This window comes from Pleuronectes platessa, chromosome 12, assembly GCF_947347685.1.
Source record: "Pleuronectes platessa chromosome 12, fPlePla1.1, whole genome shotgun sequence".
In the NCBI taxonomy this organism is placed as follows: domain Eukaryota; kingdom Metazoa; phylum Chordata; class Actinopteri; order Pleuronectiformes; family Pleuronectidae; genus Pleuronectes; species Pleuronectes platessa.
Genome location: NC_070637.1, coordinates 22,448,625 through 22,466,779, shown reverse-complemented (window position 1 = coordinate 22,466,779; position 18,155 = coordinate 22,448,625). Strand labels below are relative to the sequence as shown.

Below are 18,155 nucleotides of genomic sequence, written 5' to 3'. Positions count from 1 at the left end.
CTCGACTTCATGGATCCACACAAAATCTAAATGGTAGGAAACATTTCCCATGAAAATAAAAATCAGTGAGAAGTAAAAGGAGAAACAAAACAAAGCTTTAGAATAATGAGTTGAACATTTATATTCAGAAGATTTCTCTTACATAAAATCTTTATCTCTTCCTGCGCTGATCCAGTGTCACAGAGACATTCACAGGTAACAGCCTCAAGTGATCTCCAGTGCTAAAGTATGGAAACATCTTCTCAGTGAAAGTGTGTGTTAAGTTGTGAATGTGTTTGTTAGTGTCAGGATCAGTGAACGACAGTTGTCCTCTGTTCCAGTCCAGTTTCACTCTGATCTTCTCGATCTTCTGAACAGAGAGAACAGATGATGCTGATGAAGACCATGCTGAGTATTTACCTTCACAGAACCATATCCCCCATGATCCAGACAGATTGATTATCTTCCTCTGGGCAGACTCTGCTTTTACACCCAGTTTCCAGTAAGCACTATGTCCAACCAGGACGTCCCAGCTGTGAGTCCCTGAGTTAAAACCCTCAGATCCCAGGACTGAGAAGTAATGATCAAACCTCTCTGGATTGTCAGGAATATTCTTTTCCTGTCCTCGTATCAAACTGGTCAGACCTTCAGACAGGACGAGTACTGGATGAGCAGAGTTTGGGTCCAGAACCACAGGACTGTAGGAGACCAGGTCCTTCATCTTGTTCCAGATGTTGAAGCTCAGGTTGCCCAGATGTTTGGCCTTCTCTATCAGAGCTCCTGAGGCCAGCTGTGGTTCTTCCAGCAGGGGGCGCTGCTGGACTCGTTCCACTGGAGCCTTGTAGTTGAGCAGGAACGAGACGTTGTCAGCTCTCAGCTCGTCCTCTGTGGTTCTGACCTGGTCTGTAAGAGCTGTTATTTCTCTGCTCAGAGACTCAATCTTCATCTTCATCCTCCAGATCTTCTGCTCCTCTTCCACCCTCAGTGCAGCCATCCTAGCCTCCTCTTCCTCCTCTAGAAACCGATGAAGCTTTTCAAACTGCTCCTTGATCTGCCTCTCTGTGTGACGGGCCTGGACCTTAATGTGTTTTGCTGTTTGTTCAAACTCTATTTTAACACGTTCAAAACTCTGTAACTTCTCCTTCAAGGGCTCCAGAGTTTCCTGAAGCTGCCTCTTGGATTGCTTTGCAGCTTCTTCGACAGGTCCGAATCTGTGGTCGGTGGGTTGTTCTGAATCTCTGCAGACGACACACACTGGCTGCTGATGGTCCAGACAAAAGTCCATACTTTAGCTGGTCTCACTCAGGACGTTTGGTCTAGTTGGGTTTGGTTTGGAAGGTGAATGTGATCGTTTGGTTTTCCGCCTGCGTCTCTTCAGGGAGGAACAAATATTTCCTGGTTTATCAGGTGTCAGAAGAGGGTGGAGCTTGAGATGTTGGATTATAAAACCTGTAAGACACGTACAAGCAGCTCTGCTGCCAGTAAAAACTATTCACCTTCCTTATGGACTGCACTCTTGCATTTTAACTCTTTACTGGTCCAGATTCATCTGCTTGTGCAATATCAACGGTTCATGTGAAATACATTCACTGTACATATAATCACACTGCACATATCTTTACTGTCTATACACTGTATACTGTTTAATTACATTCATATATTTCCATATTTATTTATTCCTCACACTTTAGTATTACATGTTACTTATCACCAGCTGATGTCTTTTTGACTCTTGCTGCTGTAATACTACAAATGTCCCATTGTGTGACTAATAAAGGATTATACGAAGGACAAATGATTTTATCTAATTATCATTTAAAAGATGTATTTGTTTCAGCAAACTAAATTTATATGTCGTGAAATGAACCTGAAGCATTTGAGGATTTTTTCTTGGCAGAAATAGAAACCTGACCCTGTGGATGAACGTGTTTACTTCAGTGACCTCAGGGAATCCAGTACATCGAAGAAGGCGAGTCGACACATCAGGTGAGTTTTCTCTTTTTCTCTGTTTATCTCGACACAAACAGACTCTTTGACACTTTTCACAACAGTTAATATTCAACAGTTCAGACACAAAAACTCATCCACACTCTCATAAATAACATCTATGTATTTTCCATAAATATTTCTCTGAACATATATTTTTCTCCAGTGTTGTTTTTTACGATCACGTTGCTTTGAATGTTTCAAAGTAAAAGCAGCAGCAAAGCAAAATGCTTCTTTTTTATACATTTTGGATGAATACAAGTTTGAACATTCTCAGAGTAGCACCAGACAGTGTACAAGTACAAAATAAGTTTAAATATGCGTTTAAAAAAACAACGGTGCAGCCCCCCCCATAAATAAAAAAAACATAACTGAAGCAAACGAACACAGGTAGAAAGACCCTGAAAGGCACTTAAGTGATGAGACACCGAAATGAGACGTGACTTTACAAACTCAAGGATGTTTCTGTAAATATAATTAAATATAATTTCTTCCAACGCAGAAGGAGTTTTCTAATCTGAGCAGAAACTGACTCTGTTACAGTTTATTCTCCAAAAATGTTCCCATCAGCTTCTGTAAACTCTTCATTTGATAGTTTTTTTTTTCTGAGCGCGACGAGACTGAATCCAGGGGTCAAACGTGTGAATGATGCCAACACAAACTTTTATTTACATTTGTGAAGAAGAAGAATTTGAGTGTCTCCAGATGGAATTTAATCAAAACAGATTATTTATTTAGGTCGCTGTGACTGATGAGACGATTAAAGGCACAAATAAGAAAATGATTATTTCGCCCAAAACAATAAAACAATTATAGACTAAAAAATGCTGAAACTGACTCTGCACCTTTTCAGATCTTTATCCGGTTTAATTAAGAATAGAAGAAAAAAGTTTGATTTGATTTCCAAGCTGTTATTCAGTTTCTTTGTTTGACTTTAAGAAACGTATTATATTTATCAGCATCATGTTATAATGTGAGAGGTTCAAGATGTTTTTCATGTTACAACAAGATATTTTCACTTGAGAGATAAAAACATGATCAAACAAGAGTTTCAGGAGGGAAAAACTTGTGTGCGAGTATTTCCGACTTGTGTGATTTAGTTGTGAACGTTTTGTGCGTCTGGCCCCTGGACAGGAGGAAACTGTTTAATGACAAAAGCTGAATCTTGTATCATGGTTTGTTTGTTATTCAACTTCCTGATGATAGTTCACAAGCTTTAATCAACAGATTCATTCATGATTAATTTATCGTTTTCAAACTCTCCATAGCTCAGTTACAAGAAGAAATAAAATCCTCGTTTCATGTGACACTTTGTCTGTTTGACCACATTAACCAGATGAATCATTAGTGTTTGTTGTAAGACTCATGAGTCCTTCTCAACTGGAGCCTTCAGAAACTCTCCTTCTATTATAAATGAGTCATTATCGTTTATAACTGAAGGTAATTCATTTAATTCTCAACATTTACAGCTGCAGAACTCAAGACTTATTGGAAAGTGTGTTACACGTAATAGTATACTTTATAATTGACTAGAAAAACACTGATACGCCAAAACATTAAAGGTTTATAAAAGACTATAAGGGGACATTTATTTTAATTGGTTATTCATGTTTAGTATTTCTTTTTTTAACTTATTGGTTATTTTCTTACACAGCATTTTTCATTAATGTTCAGTTATTGATAGTTTATTTACTGATGATCAAAAAGGTTTACTCAGATTCATTCAAACAACAGAACTCTGATCATCAACACTTCATATTTACTTTTCTTTCCACATTCAGACGATTCTACATCAACAGTCAAAGTTAATAATTCTGCAGCTGTAAATAATTATAAAAAGATTTTGAAATCCTTCTTGTGGGAACTGTTGTGTGTCTCTATCGTTTAGTGTGTAAGAGAAAAATTGAATTGAATTGATGGTTATTAAAAAACCTTAGAGATAAAAAGAAAAAATATCTCGTATATGGAGGATTTATCCCAAATTGGCAAATATTTGTTTGAATGAAATGCTTGTTAAAGGATTTATTAATCATAATTAAAGCTTTTATAAAAGCAGCCTGGTCAGAAAGTGCTTCACATTTTGTCTGAGAAGCTCCGACAGATGGAGCTGAACGTTTCTCTCTTCACGTCTTCGGTGAACGACCCGGAGACGCAGTTTGTTTAAAAACACGCGGCCGTTCTGAGTGAATCTGATCAGAACATGAAACCTCCCGTCACTGTGCTGATCGAGTGAGATTCAAACTGTTCACAAGAAAAATGGAACCAAGCAAGAAAGTTTTCATCAAAACCATTTGATGTTGTCTCTGAGGAATCTTCTCTTTCCTTGTCACCTTTTCGTGGTCTGTAGAGTGTCATGTGATCCATCATGTGATCCATCATGTGATCCATCATATGATCCATCATGTGCCGTGGATCGATGGGCCGGCAGCAGTCTGTAGTCCTCCGCCCTGTCACCAAGAAAAAGGTCGGTGGTGGCTCAGGTTGTGGGTCCGATTCCCCCCGGATCCACTTGTGGTGCTGTCAAAGGTGCTTTGGATCAAAGCGTCTGCGGACGGCAGAAATCTGTGCGTTCACAGACATTTCCACACGAACACACTGCAACAGACACACAACAGACATCAACACATTAAAAACATCAGAAACTCAAAACTGTAACTGTGCGAGTTCCTGGTTCTCAGATGATACTTTCTCTATTTTTATAGACTCAGTATTCTGACATTTGGTTTTCAGTAATATTTCATAAACTAGTTGATTTGACTCCTGATAACGTTTATTTATACCATAGACTGTATATATAATTTATACGTAACTGATTTATGTAAAGTAAAGACTAGAAACTAGTAAAGAAAACTCTCAACATTGTCCGGCTCGTTATCGATCAGTTTACCTGCAGTCGTCTCCTCCTGTGCTGATCACGTATTTGTCGTCGTGAGAGAAGCGGATGTTGGTCACATGAGCCGAGTGGCCGAGGTAGCGCTTGTGTTTGGCCTGAAGACAGAAAACAAGTTTCTCCTTAATCATAATTATAATGATAATTAATTAAGTGGGGTCGTGGTAATGGTTAAATGTCTTATATTGTATACATGAACATTCTGGATTTAAAGTTAATTAAGTCTATGAGTTTGGTTGTCTTAAGTAAAGATATTCAACACCACTGTTTTTTCAAAAGGATTAAAGACTAAAGGCATAAAGAAAATAAATAAATCAGTGACTCACAAACTTCTCTGTGCAGGGGAAGTCGAACAGTTTGACCAATCCGAAGTCGTCTCCGGAGACGATGTTCATGCCGGCGTGAGAGACGCAGGCACAGTTCACGTCGGCTTTGTCTGAGTTTCGAGGCCAAATCCCCAAAACCTCATCTCCCAGAATACTGAGGCAGAAAACCGTGTTGATTCAGAGCAGCTGAACTCACCGTTGATATTATAACTCAGGATTATCAGGCTGCAGTTGAATTAAAAAAGAAAAAAGGAACCTGTTACCTGGTCCAGGTCGCCCACGTGATTCTGTCGATGATGATTTGGTCGTTTATCAGCTTCCCTGAAGGAACCTCGAAAACCTGCCGCTTATAAACGCCTGTGGACACCTTCACACACACACAGACACACACAGACAAAATGTAAGGTACTTAGATGAAGTGACCTATGTATATATACTGTGTGTGTGCATGTATACATGTGTATAAACCTGTATGTAGCAGCTGTCAGCAGAGAAGTCGAGCTGCAGGATGAAAGCAGGGATGTCGCTGCAGTAAACCAGTCGGTTCAGACTCGGTCCGCTGCTCACATCGTACACATCCACCGTGTTGTCCACGGAGCCGACGGCCAACAGCTGCCGGTCCGGACTGAACCTGGTGATTTCAATCAGTGTTATTAATGTCAAATGTTCAGAAAACACCTCAATCTGTCCACTGCTGCAGCTCCTCTCTTCAGCCACTGTCTCAAACACTTGGTTTTAGCTCCTGTCTCTTTAAGACCCCCACCCACTGATAAAGCCCTGCCTGCTCTGATTGGTCAGCCATGTCTATAGACACTCTCTCTCTCTCCTACCGGATGTCCTGGATGGTGACGCTGCGATCTCGTTTCTTCGCCCACATCTTGAGCGTGTTGGCGAGGAGGATGAGGAACTCGCCGTTCTTCATCCCCACTGCCAGCATCTCTCCGTCAGAGCTGTAGGTCACACAGCGAGCGGCGTGGCCGACACACACCTTGTTCAACAGTTTCTAAACAGAGAGTGAGAGAAGGAAACAGGACAGTCACCGGCCATGAACAAAATTATTACGCCCCCTGGTGGCTGGCTGCAGTATAGGACAGTAAACTGTACCTTGTCCGTGAGGTCCCAGAGTCTGATGGTGGCGTCGTCACTGGCGGTGACGCAGAAGTCTTTAACAGGGTGATTGGTCAGACCCCAGATTCCCCCCCGAGCGTGACTGTCCAGCAGCAGGTTGGACGCCGCGTTCTTCTCCCCGACCTCGATGACCTCCCCGTCCTTTGTCCCAACCAGGATCTTCCCCTGAGGGAGGAGAAGGAGGAAGAGGTGAGGAGATAGTTTGGAGACGATGGAAGAATGAAACTAATGAAAATAAAAAAGGGTCTCACTTTTCCTCGGCAGACGGACCGGACACACTCCACCTGCTGTCCCGTCTCCAGCTGGAACGCTCGACAGCGCTTCATCTCCTGATCCCAGAGCTTCACGGCCCCGCCCTCCTTCGTCCTGACACACAAACAGTTCACTGATTTAACTCCCCTGTTGAAACGCCCCTACACAGAACACTTCCACAAAGAGAAGACAGGATTGACGGACTCACGGCCTCTCCTTGCCACCGGTGACGATGAGGCCGTCCCTCAGCGTGGTGTACATGGTGAAGACGGGCCCGGTGTGAGCCTTCGCCACCACCCTCAGCAGGTAGTGGTCCCGCCACACATACACGTCCCCGTTAATGGCTCCGGTGAACGTCAGGTTATTCTGCAAAAACAAATGTCCACAGTCAACTAGAGACATGATGTCACTGCTGACAAACTGGATCAAAATCAGAATTATTGATCAGGTATCAGAGAACTCACGGCTCCGAAGGCGACAGAGAGCATCGTCTGCATCCTGCCGTCCTCCACAGTCCCCACCACGCCCTTTTTGTACATCAGAGCACCACCAGCCAGCGTCCAGAACTTCACATGTTTGATTCCCACTGACACGAACTGGGAGTCCGAGTCCGGCCGAAACTCCACCACGAAGATCCGGTCCGGGTGTCCGCCTTTACTGCACACCTTGGATCCTGCACAGGATACGTTTTTTAGAAGGGATTTTAAAATAATTCTGCTCAAACTTCATATCGATCGAAAGCTCATTCCTGTGCCACTGGGCTTCTGAAATAATGTGGGTGTGTTTAATTATTGATCAGATATGAGTCTGACCTTCCTGCCAGCGCCACACAGTGATGGTGTGTTCAGGTTCCACGCCGACAGACAGCAGCAGCTTCCCCGTGGCGCTGAAGTTGACGTAGCCGACGCCTTTAGCGTGAGGACAGCGCAGGATGGAGAGGGTCTGTTTGCTCATGGCGTCCCACACGTGGATGGTTGGTGTGGCGCCTGCGTGAAGGTGAAACTGGTCAGAGGACGTCACAGGGAGAAAGTACGAGGGACTAAAATGTGACAACGACAGGAAACATTCAGGACAAACAGAGCAGATAGAGGACCAGAGCAGCTTCCAGACACCCTGAGAACCAGAGCAGCGTCAGCTCAAAGCACTGAGGACATTCAGGAGCCAGGATTATTTCATCTGAAAGCTCCAGCATGATTTATAAGAGTTCCATTAAAATGAAATGTTTGAGTCAGTGGCAGCCGGAGGTTGTAATGAAAGACTTCAGCTCTTCTCTGGGTCTCAGGGTGTCTGTCCTGATCGGAGAGGCAGTGCTGTTTGTTTTTACCTGGGAGTTCACTGACGTCACCTGAGGTGTTGTGAGAGCGATGGTGACAAATGAGGCCAGCCAAAACACACAAAAACAAAAACAACAAAAGAACACACAAACAAACAAAACTGATGAAAAACGGACAGATTCTTGCTGCTTAAATTAGTTATTTTTCTTTTTAAAACACACTTCAGGGTCTAAAAGTGTTTGTTTTTTTACAGACAAAGCTTAGTGATGCTAGCGTCATCGGCTCGTTTCTATTTTCTCAGCGGGAAAAAGTAAAGCAGGCATGTTCACCAGGAAGCAGAGGAGAGAAAAGCAGGACTAATTTAGCAGTAAACACACTGCCATGCACACACACACACTCCTCCTGAACACCACACACTCTCTAACACCCTCTCTCACACACACACACACACAGACACTGTACCGATCTGTCCGGTGGCGATGACGTTTTTGTATTTCGGGTGCTGGTTGACGGTCAGACAGAGGATGTCGTCAGTGTGTTCCAGGTAGAAACTCTGAGTTCCTGCAGCAGAAGACAACATGTGGAACCGTTACTGACGATGTGACGCTTTCATTGATGGTAGTCAAGTCATGTGACCCATAAGAACCAATCAGGAAGAGAACGTGGGCATCTGTGTCATCCTTTACTGAAGTCTCAGTTTCTTTTTGTCCAGAATAAAACACAACCCCAGAGTTTTCGAACTAAAACGAGACCAGCAGCGTTTACACAAGTCTTGGATTCAGAGGTTGGAAAACCCCTTTTTTAAATCTCTGTTTGGTCTCCACCACACGGCTCATACATGTGGATCTATGACCAAGGTGTGGGTCATGAGTATGTGCCGTGCTGTGGTTACCGGTGGTGAGGCTGTGGACGATGGCCGTGGCGGCGGTGTGATAGACGATCTCCGAGCCGTCGTTGAGGTAGTGAAGGTTGTTACGACAATCGAAGCCTCGAAAACCAAACACGTGATCCAAGACCAGGTCCTGCAGAGGGACGGGACAGAGGTGAGGAGGAGGCCGGACGGATGGACAGACAGAGGGAGAGAGAGACAGAGAGACACAAACTTTACCTCCACTAGTCTCTTCTTCTTGGACACGTTGTTCTTCTGGAGTTTCTCTGGCTGCGGCGCCGCTCGACTCACCGGCGGCCTGAGGATCAATACGTCTATTAATGACATCATCGATCAACCCCTTCAAAGAGAAACATTCTTATCCCAACGAGCTGACGTCTGGAGGACAGACAGGTGGAGACAGTGAGACAGCGTGGTCGGCCTGAGGGCAGACAGTCACACAGTAGTGTGTCATGACGGACAGGACTGATGCAGACAGATGTTTGGAGTTCACATCTGGACGTTATTTTTACAGATAAGTTACAACAAATCCATTTTTATCGCAAATGTTTCTGTGGCAGAGACAGAGACACAATAAAAAACCCATTGTGTTGCTTTAACTGTCGACAGTGGTTCACAACATCTGGATCTGAACTGCAAACAATCATCAGAGTCTTCCTCATGTTGTTATTTATCTGTAGCTGAGTTCTGAGGACAACCATTGTCTTCTTGGACGCTGTCAATGTGAGGTGATGTCGACAGGAGTGGGATGCGCGCGCAAACACACACACACACACACACACATACACACACACATACACACACACACACACACACACACACACAAATGAAGAGATAGACAACACAAAGGAACAGGTAGTCAGGTGGGCAGGTGTTACCTGGATCCCCTGGACAGCAGAGGGACAGAACCAAGGTACAGAGCTTTAGAAAGCACACACACATACACACACACACACACATACACACACACACACACACACAAACACACACACACACACACACACACACACACATAGTGACACACTCCAACACACACACACACACATATACAGGCCTCATGCTTCACAGAAACTTTGAAGTGACTTACTGTGGCTCTAGCTACATGCTGACAAAATGCTAACATGCTACTGCTCCCTTATATTTCATTGCTGTCAGGCTAACATGCTAGCATAGCTAATGGCGTTGACAGGCTAACATGCACAGGCCGTGAGGAGGTCAGAGGGGATCAGATCCTAACGCTTCCTCTACAGAGGAGCAGAAGATGGACGACCAAAACAAGATGTGAGAAAGATGAGGAAGAGGCAGAGGAGGTCGTTTTAAATTGCAAAAGAGAGGAAGAAAAGGATGAGGAGGAGAAACATATGAAAGGATGACCCCAAAATAAAGAAAGAATAACTACAATTTAACATCATCAGAAACAATGTGAAGAACAGTAGAACACATTTAATTCAGGGCTGAGCTCCCTCCAGGTCCATGCATTGTCTAAGCTTACAAATTATTTTTGTTTTTACCCAGTCTGACGCTGTTTGTTTGTGTGTGTGTGTGTTTGTGTGTGTTGTGGTTGTTGCCGCCTCACAATTCTCTAATGACGTTACTGAAGGCTCATTTATGCTCAGTGTTAGAAATGTATACAGAAACAGACGGACCCACATCAAGTCTTCTTTAAAAAAAAATCCATTCATTCAAATCTGAGAATATTCGTGATTCGTGAAGGTTATTCTGTCGTCTCTCTGATATTCACCCACTGTCTCTGTCACTGTCATGTGAGGTCAACTCTTTCCTGTAATGACTTATGAGCTAGAACGAACACAGTTTAATGAAATCACACCTCCTGCATCACATCGACATGTTCCCTCTCTGAAAACCATCACCAGAGTAAGTACCAGCTCATACTTACTTGACAATGCCCTGCCTCCAGGGGAATGCAAGTTAAAACACAACAAAGATATTAAAGACTTTCTACCAGCAAGAACAGTCAGGACGTCAGGGGACCACCAAGGGACAAACACTAAGAACTACATGAGGACACAAAGTGAACAAAACAACACTGTCCGAACTGCTGTGAGCTTCTGAGCATCACCAGCTCGACGGGGGAGTTGTGGCTTTATTATCACAATTTTAGATGATTTAAATCCAGTAGGTCATGCACACATAACATAATGGGCCGAGTGAGCACCGAGGTCAGAGGCTCCTGAGCTGTGACTGATTGTTAAAAAAAAATTATCAGTGGGTGTGAAGACAGCAGAAAATAATCACAAACAGATCAAATATAAAAATATAAAGACACAAAATGACATTTAAAAAACTGAAGAAAATAGATGGTTAATAACTAATAATAAAGAGACAAAAAATTACATTATAAGATATACTGCTTACACTAAACATCTACGGAGAAACAACTGATGCAAACAACCGTAAAGAGACAGACATTGACATTGAAGACACAAAAAACGTCAAAGAAACTAAACATGAGCACAAATAGAAAATGAGTACAGATAGAAAATGACCACAAAAAGATGCTAAATCACTTAAAAAACATAAAACAACAACTAAGAGATAAAAAATAACCTCAAACAGATTGTAAATAACTACAAAGGGGCTGGAAATGACTATTAAAAGAACAAAAAAGACCACAGACAACTGACAAACTACAAAATCATTAAAAATGCTTTAGTACGGGAGCTTTGACAAGTGCTCGGAGCCTCATTGTGTCGTGATCTGACCGTGTTCCAAATATTTCAGTTAATCATCTTCAGTTGACAGATGAGATGTCACATTTTGGTTTTACAGATTTGTAAATTTCCCCTGAAGACAGAAGCTCAACATTCAGTGACCATGCAGAAGCCTGTACATGCAGCCAGTACACACACACCTACACACAAACCTAACAACACTGACACACTGGGAACAGTCACTGGGACCACTGACGACAACATGATGAGAAGTTTCATAAAGTCAGACAGAGTTTGAACCTGCACCAGGAAGACAAAACCTACAGTGACCTCGGAGTCTGACAGAAGAGACTCATCTCTGAATGTGACTCGATTAAAACAACACAAAACAACTTTTTACCTAAAAATAATAACTTCTTTAATCAATGTATTTGATTGTAAAAGGAATTTGAAAAAATATTTCTACACATTCTGAGGGATTGTCCCCTGGTTCCCGAAGAGCAGATCAAACCATGTCACCACAGAATCGTCTGTCCACAAGGGCTCAGTACAGCAGAGAGGACAGAGCTGAGACTGATGGACAGTTTGATGTTAATCATGTCCAAAGTAAAGTGTGCATTGGGTTCTGGTTAAAATAAGTTTAATTGTGTCTCATTGAAATATTTGTAATTTGTATAATGTGAAAAGGTTAAATCTAATCAGTTAATCCATGAGTATAAGTGTTCTTGAGATATCGTCTTCACAAGAATGGGACAGACGGACAACCAGTTAATATAATGTCTCTGGCCACTAGGTGGAGACAAATACTAGTTTCCACCAACAAGCAGATTTGTCTGGTGCAGCTTTAAACTCAAAATACCCACCTGCCCAAAACAAGTAGTTGTCATCGTGATTAATGTGTGTGTGTGTGTGTGTGTGTGTGTTCATGTGTGTGTGTATACCTCTCCTCAGCAGACAGCTCCTTCAGCTGTTGATGAGGTTTGGTTCCTCTCATCTCTCGGAGGCTGGCGGCGTAAATCTTGGTGCTGTAATCCACCGTCTTCTCTCGGGCGACGTCGCTGTCGTAGCCTTTCAACACAAACAGTCATGACCAGCTGCTCCCCCGCAGGTCCACCAGCGCAGTTACAAACTTCACCCACCTCCATCCTCCTCGGTGTCGTCGTCCGACTCCTCGCTGTCCACGAGGGGTCGGTTGTCGCGTAACAGAGGCCCCTCCCCGTCCCCAGTGACCCCGCCTCCTCGTTCCCTCGCCCAGATCATCAGGGCGGTGTCAGCCCCGCCCACGGTCAGTAGGGTGGAGTCATCCTGAGCCCAGCGGACGTTGGTCACCTGAGCGCTGTGGCCTACGTAGCGCTTAAAACGAGCGTACTGACCCTGGAGGGAGGACGGAGAAAAGAAATACACCTGCTCATTCACACCGATTCAATAGTACTAAATACTTTTATTATACCACATATCTTACATTTTTTGTTATTTCAGTATTTTACTTTCATACAGATTAAGGGATTATCTCTGGACCTTTTAAGGACATATCTTATGCTGAATGTAAAACCTGAGTGTAGCAGTGAACCTGTCTTACTCTGACGGGGTAGCTGAACAGCTTGAGGAAGCCGAAGTCGTCTCCGGTGGCGAGCAGGGTTCGGTCTCTGGTGAGCGACGCGGCGTTGACGTCGGTGATGTCGCTGTGCGTCGGCCAGATTCCCTCACAGCTTGAACCCAGAACGCACGTCCAGCTGGACCAGTCCATCCGCTCCAGCTACACAACGAACCAAGTAAAACACACGACAATATGAGGAAGACGCACAAACATTTCTGAGAAGACGTGTCATCATCTGCAGCCACATCATTGGATTTGAAAATGTATCTCTGAGCACGTGTGTTTCACTTTTGTGTGTTCAGATCTGACTGAGTTATGACCTCTGTTGGAAGTTCATGTTGGTTGCAGACCAGATACACACATGCACACACACACACACACACACACACACACACCCACACACACACCCTGACCTCAGCGTTCTTGATCGTTTGTCTTCTTCCTCTTGGGGCTTCGAAGAAAAGCTGCTCTTTAGCTCCTGTGTTGACCTGCAGCAGTTTACCTACACACACACACACACACACACACACACACACACACACACACACACACACACACACACACACACACACAAACAGCTAAGACACGTTTTGACGGAAGACGACCTCAGGAACGAACAGCATTAGAAAAGTTGTGTTACCTCGAGCGTCCCAGTCGAGGTGTGTGATGTAGCTGGACGCTCCTTTACAGACCCCCACTCTCTTACTGCTCTGCACGTTGTAGATGTCCACGAAGCTGTCGTGCGACGCCACCGCCAGGAACTTTCCAGAGTCTGAGAGAAGATGTCCCACACAAGGATGAGTGGATTGTCTGTCTCAATATGTGTGAGCATATGTGTGTGTGTGTGTGTGTGTGTGTGTTTGTGTGTACCTGGGGTGAAGCGGATGTCAGAGATGGCATCACGCCGATGGTGGAAGCTCAACAGATCCTCCAGCGTGTCAGCGTTCACCACCAGGACGCCGCCATCACTCAGACCGACCGCCAACGCCTTGCCATCGGGGGAGAAGACGCAGCATCGGCCACCTGGAAAACACACACACACACACAAACACACACAGTTGATTGATTGCCTCCTCTTTGTATTCGATTGTTGTGGTGACATAACCACTCTGGTGTTCTGGCCCTGTGGTGGTTCCTCTGACCTCTCTTCAGCTTGCGGACGGCGACCATGCGGTGATTGGCCGACGTCTCCCACAGTCGCAGGGTTTTATCGTCACTGACGGTGGCACAGATCTGGAGGAGAGGGTGGGGGGCCAGACCCCAGACTTCACCCTCCATGTGACCCTACACACACACCCACACACAAACAGACACACACACACACACGTTAATCAAAAAGAAGACATTCATTCTGCTGTTCACTTCATCATGTCCTCCCACACTTCTCAAACCAAACCTACACAGAAAGACACATTCCTAAACACACAAGACCTTTACAGACACACACACAAAGAGAAACACACAGACAAACCCACACACACACACTTCTGTTTGCGTCACTGCACACACCAACATCTAAAAGCACAGGTATGTCACAGAGGAAATATCACAAGCTTCATGTGACTAAGACACACACCAAGTTCATTTCATTTCAAAAGTAGGCGAGTGTTTTTGTGTGTGTGTGTGTATGTGTGTGTGTGTGTGTGTGTTTGTTTGTGTGTGTATGTGTGTGTAACTGCCCATCGATCCGCAGTAGACAGCTCTCCTCACCATGGCAACAGGTGCCGTACCAGAGTACCAGACATTTAGAGAATCCCTAGGATTTTCACCATCTCTCTCTCACACATACACACACACACACAGACACACACATAGAGACACACTCAGTGTATACCTGCACCAGCAGAGTCATGGGTCCAGTCTTGTCAATCTCTAGTACTTCTCCGTTTTTGGTTCCTACCAGGATGTGACCATGACCCAGAGTGATGGCTCTGATGGACGGGTTGTCCTCCAGCAGCAGGCCTGTACACACAGACACACACACACACACAAAAACACAAACACACACACACACACACAAACACACACACACACACACACACACACACACACACACACACACACAGAGGTAGATCAAGTCAGCAGAGAGAAGTCACTAGATCTGTTTCAGTTTCAAAGTCAGTGTCACCACGTGTCCAGGTGGTGGCAGTGTTGGACACTACATGTGACTGCTGGAATCTGAAGCAACAATTATGATGCTCAATACACTTGAATGCTGAAAACCTAAAATACATAAGAGGAGGTTGACACAGCTTTGAAAATACAAATGAACCCCTGTTAACAGATTATCTCTGACTATCGAAGGAGGATAATTCTGTCTGGAGCTGATCTGTGTGTTTGTACCTTTGGAGCCTGGAGACAGAGACGCTCTCTTGATGGCGTAGGTCTTCAGGCAGCGATCAAACATGTCGTCCCACAGCTCCACCACGCCGTCCTTCCCGCCGGTCACGAAGCCCTGACAGCAGATTTACATTCATCAGGATTCATCCACAGGTTTTGTTTCCCCACAACAAACACTAACAAGAACAACTAGGGATTGATCATTTCAAAATCGGGTCAACAGATCCTCTTACTTCTGACATCTGTCTCCATAAATGATGTCAGGGTCATCGAGTTCTGACAAATTCATCTGTGAAGACTTTAAATGTGAATGATACAGAACAACAACCGCAGAGGTTTATTTCTACTGTGCTGAACGCGTGGTTTTAAAAGTCCATGAACCCAGAGATATAACTTGCATCTCTAACAGAAGATATCTTGGTATGTCATAATTTATCTTCTCTAAGATACTGTCGCATCCTCCATCCTCCCTCCCTCTCTCTCTCCCTCCCTCCCTCTCCCTCCCTCTCTCTCCCTCTCTCTCTCTCTCGGAGCTGTGCGCTGTCGTCCTCTCTCCTGACAGATTTTTCTCCCTCGTCCTCCCACTCAACCTGAGAGCCTCAGATCTGTTTGAAGTCACTCGGTTTCCTCTGAAGACTCTCTCACAGACAGTGTTTGCTTCTGAATACTTTATTTATACTTCAGGATAGAACTTAGAGACTAAAAAAACTGTCATTTCTGCCCCTGACTTGTCACAATAATAAAGAGATTCTGCTTCAGGGGCGTTAAGTGATGGATGATCATTATTGGCTTTATCACAAATCTAAGTAGACAAAAATGAGTTCTGTCATTTTAGGTCAATCTTATCATACTGGTGTTTGTTCAAGTTTGGTTTTAATTGAATTGAATTAAAAAAAGAGCTTAGACGTCATGATTGACAGCTGAGACTGACTCGTGATTGGTCAACACACAGGAAACGATGTAATCCCGGGCGAGTCTATAATTTGATCTGACTGAAATCAGCCTCACTCTCCTGCAATCAATCGTCTCAGAGCTGATTTCATCCATCACATTCTGCTGCTGCTTCACTTTCTATGTGAACGACGGATCTGTCAGAGATCAGTTCACGATCGTTAATCAAAATGTGTCTGTGGAACAAGAGCGAGGACATTTACAGCTCTTTTCACTGTGTGGAAACTGAATGAACAGTTTGTTGAATCAGAAAACAGATTCGCCAGCTGAGGACGCGGACCCAGATGTTTGCACAACACTGTGTTTACACCTCATTATCTCAAACATTGTCTAAATTGTGTGAAATAAACTTCTTCTGTCTCCAGTGAATTTTTTCTTACTGTGAGAGAATCTTCCAATGCTTCAAATCTGTAAAATCTGCTTAACTTCAGCCTAAAGGTTATGTAAGTCAATAAAGTGTAATAAATGATAACAATTCTCAAAAATGAGTAGAGACAGACACACACCTTGTCCAGGGAGAACATGGCGAACACTGGTCCATCGTGAGCTTTGACAGTTTTCATCAGCAGCGGCTCCTTCCAGATGTAAACGTCTCCGGTGGCGGCTCCGGTGAACACCAGCGCCTCGGTGCGTCCGTAGCACACCGACATCATGGTCTCCAACCGACTGATGCTCCTGAACACTCCACGCCTGGAGGTCAGACCGCCACCTGGAGGACAGAGGTGGAGGTGCTCAACTGGACGATTAGCCCAGGAGACAAAAGTGGAACTCCCTGTGACCTCACAAAATCCCCTTTACTTTGTGAACACGTTACCTGAAGAACCCCAAGAGAGAATCCATTCAAATTTGGTACAAATGTTCACTTAAACTCACGGATTAACTGATTATATTTAGGTGGTTAAAGGTCAAAGGTCAAGGACACAAACTTCACAATTCTGCTGTTGTGAGAGAATCATTATTCAATAACTTCAAAGCAGATTTAAACACATTTATTTGTAGAAAATGAAAGTGTGATTCAAATTGAATAAAAAAATACTGAGCGTATCGTGTGTGTGTCTTTAGATTGGACAAAGTTGTTGTGACTCACAACTCGAGGTCACAGACTTTCGCAAATGATTCTTCATTAGTTTCATTTAAACATTAATTGTCTCTTTTGGGACAGCGGCTGCTGCAGCAGGGAAAAGTCAGCGGAGGACGATAGAGTAAAAATAACTTAATGGTGAACTGGGGAATTAAATGTAGCACAAAAGGCGAGAACAGCACCAGAAACAAATGTTGTGTCTGTAAAACAGCCAATTAAAGAGAACTCAACCCATTTTAAATCCCTATTAGGAACTTCCAGTCCCGTTGACACCCTCAGGTCAAACTTTAGGTTGTTGCAGTAGCTTTAATGAGTGTCCTCCACGTTTGACTGAACCAGGGTCAAACGTCTCCCCTGCAGTGTTACCTGCGTGCTGCCAGAACTTGATGTGCTTGATTCCCACGGTGACCAGTTTGTCCATCACCAGGGGATTACACTTCACCACAAATATCTTCTCCTTATGACCCCTGCAGACAGAGAGACACAGGTAAACATCAGGAAAATGTCACAGCGAGCAAGTGGACGTGTTGATTCCTTTCTAACACCAGGCTGCACCTGGCTGTGGCGAGTTTCTCTCCTCTCTTCCAGTCCCAGACGACGATCGAGTGTCCGTCATCGACTCCCACCGAGACCAGACTCTTTCCATCAGCTGCAGGAGGAACACAGATATCAGATGTAATATTACAGCTGATGACCGGGGCCCTCACACGTCCACATGTCATCTGATCGATCAGAACTCAAAGTGACAGATGTTGATACCAGGTGTCAACAGGGTCACAGACACACACAC

At 44.2% G+C, this 18,155-nt stretch overlaps 2 protein-coding genes across 2 annotated transcripts in view; both read right to left on the bottom strand.

Moving 5' to 3' along the window:
* Nucleotides 1-1,972: 1,972 nt before the first annotated feature.
* LOC128453129 (echinoderm microtubule-associated protein-like 6) lies at nt 1,973-8,268 on the bottom strand. The gene is made up of 11 exons (XM_053435843.1): nt 7,374-8,268; nt 7,026-7,234; nt 6,770-6,927; nt 6,561-6,675; nt 6,286-6,474; nt 6,012-6,184; nt 5,650-5,812; nt 5,445-5,548; nt 5,182-5,335; nt 4,853-4,953; nt 1,973-4,560 (listed from the first exon to the last, which is right to left on the bottom strand). Exons 1-11 carry the CDS (start codon nt 7,513-7,515, stop codon nt 4,536-4,538), a joined length of 1,533 nt encoding a protein of 510 aa, XP_053291818.1. The 5' UTR covers nt 7,516-8,268; the 3' UTR covers nt 1,973-4,535.
* The window catches only part of LOC128453128 (echinoderm microtubule-associated protein-like 6), a 33,110-nt gene continuing 22,582 nt past the window's right edge, over nt 7,628-18,155 (bottom strand). Inside the window, 16 exon segments of the mRNA XM_053435842.1 lie at nt 7,628-7,674; nt 8,298-8,396; nt 8,728-8,857; nt 8,944-9,022; nt 12,338-12,464; nt 12,536-12,770; nt 12,976-13,152; nt 13,407-13,495; nt 13,634-13,765; nt 13,864-14,016; nt 14,136-14,277; nt 14,828-14,955; nt 15,337-15,448; nt 16,791-16,993; nt 17,732-17,832; nt 17,921-18,014. Of these exon segments, the coding sequence (XP_053291817.1) occupies nt 7,628-7,674; nt 8,298-8,396; nt 8,728-8,857; nt 8,944-9,022; nt 12,338-12,464; nt 12,536-12,770; nt 12,976-13,152; nt 13,407-13,495; nt 13,634-13,765; nt 13,864-14,016; nt 14,136-14,277; nt 14,828-14,955; nt 15,337-15,448; nt 16,791-16,993; nt 17,732-17,832; nt 17,921-18,014 (2,048 nt within the window).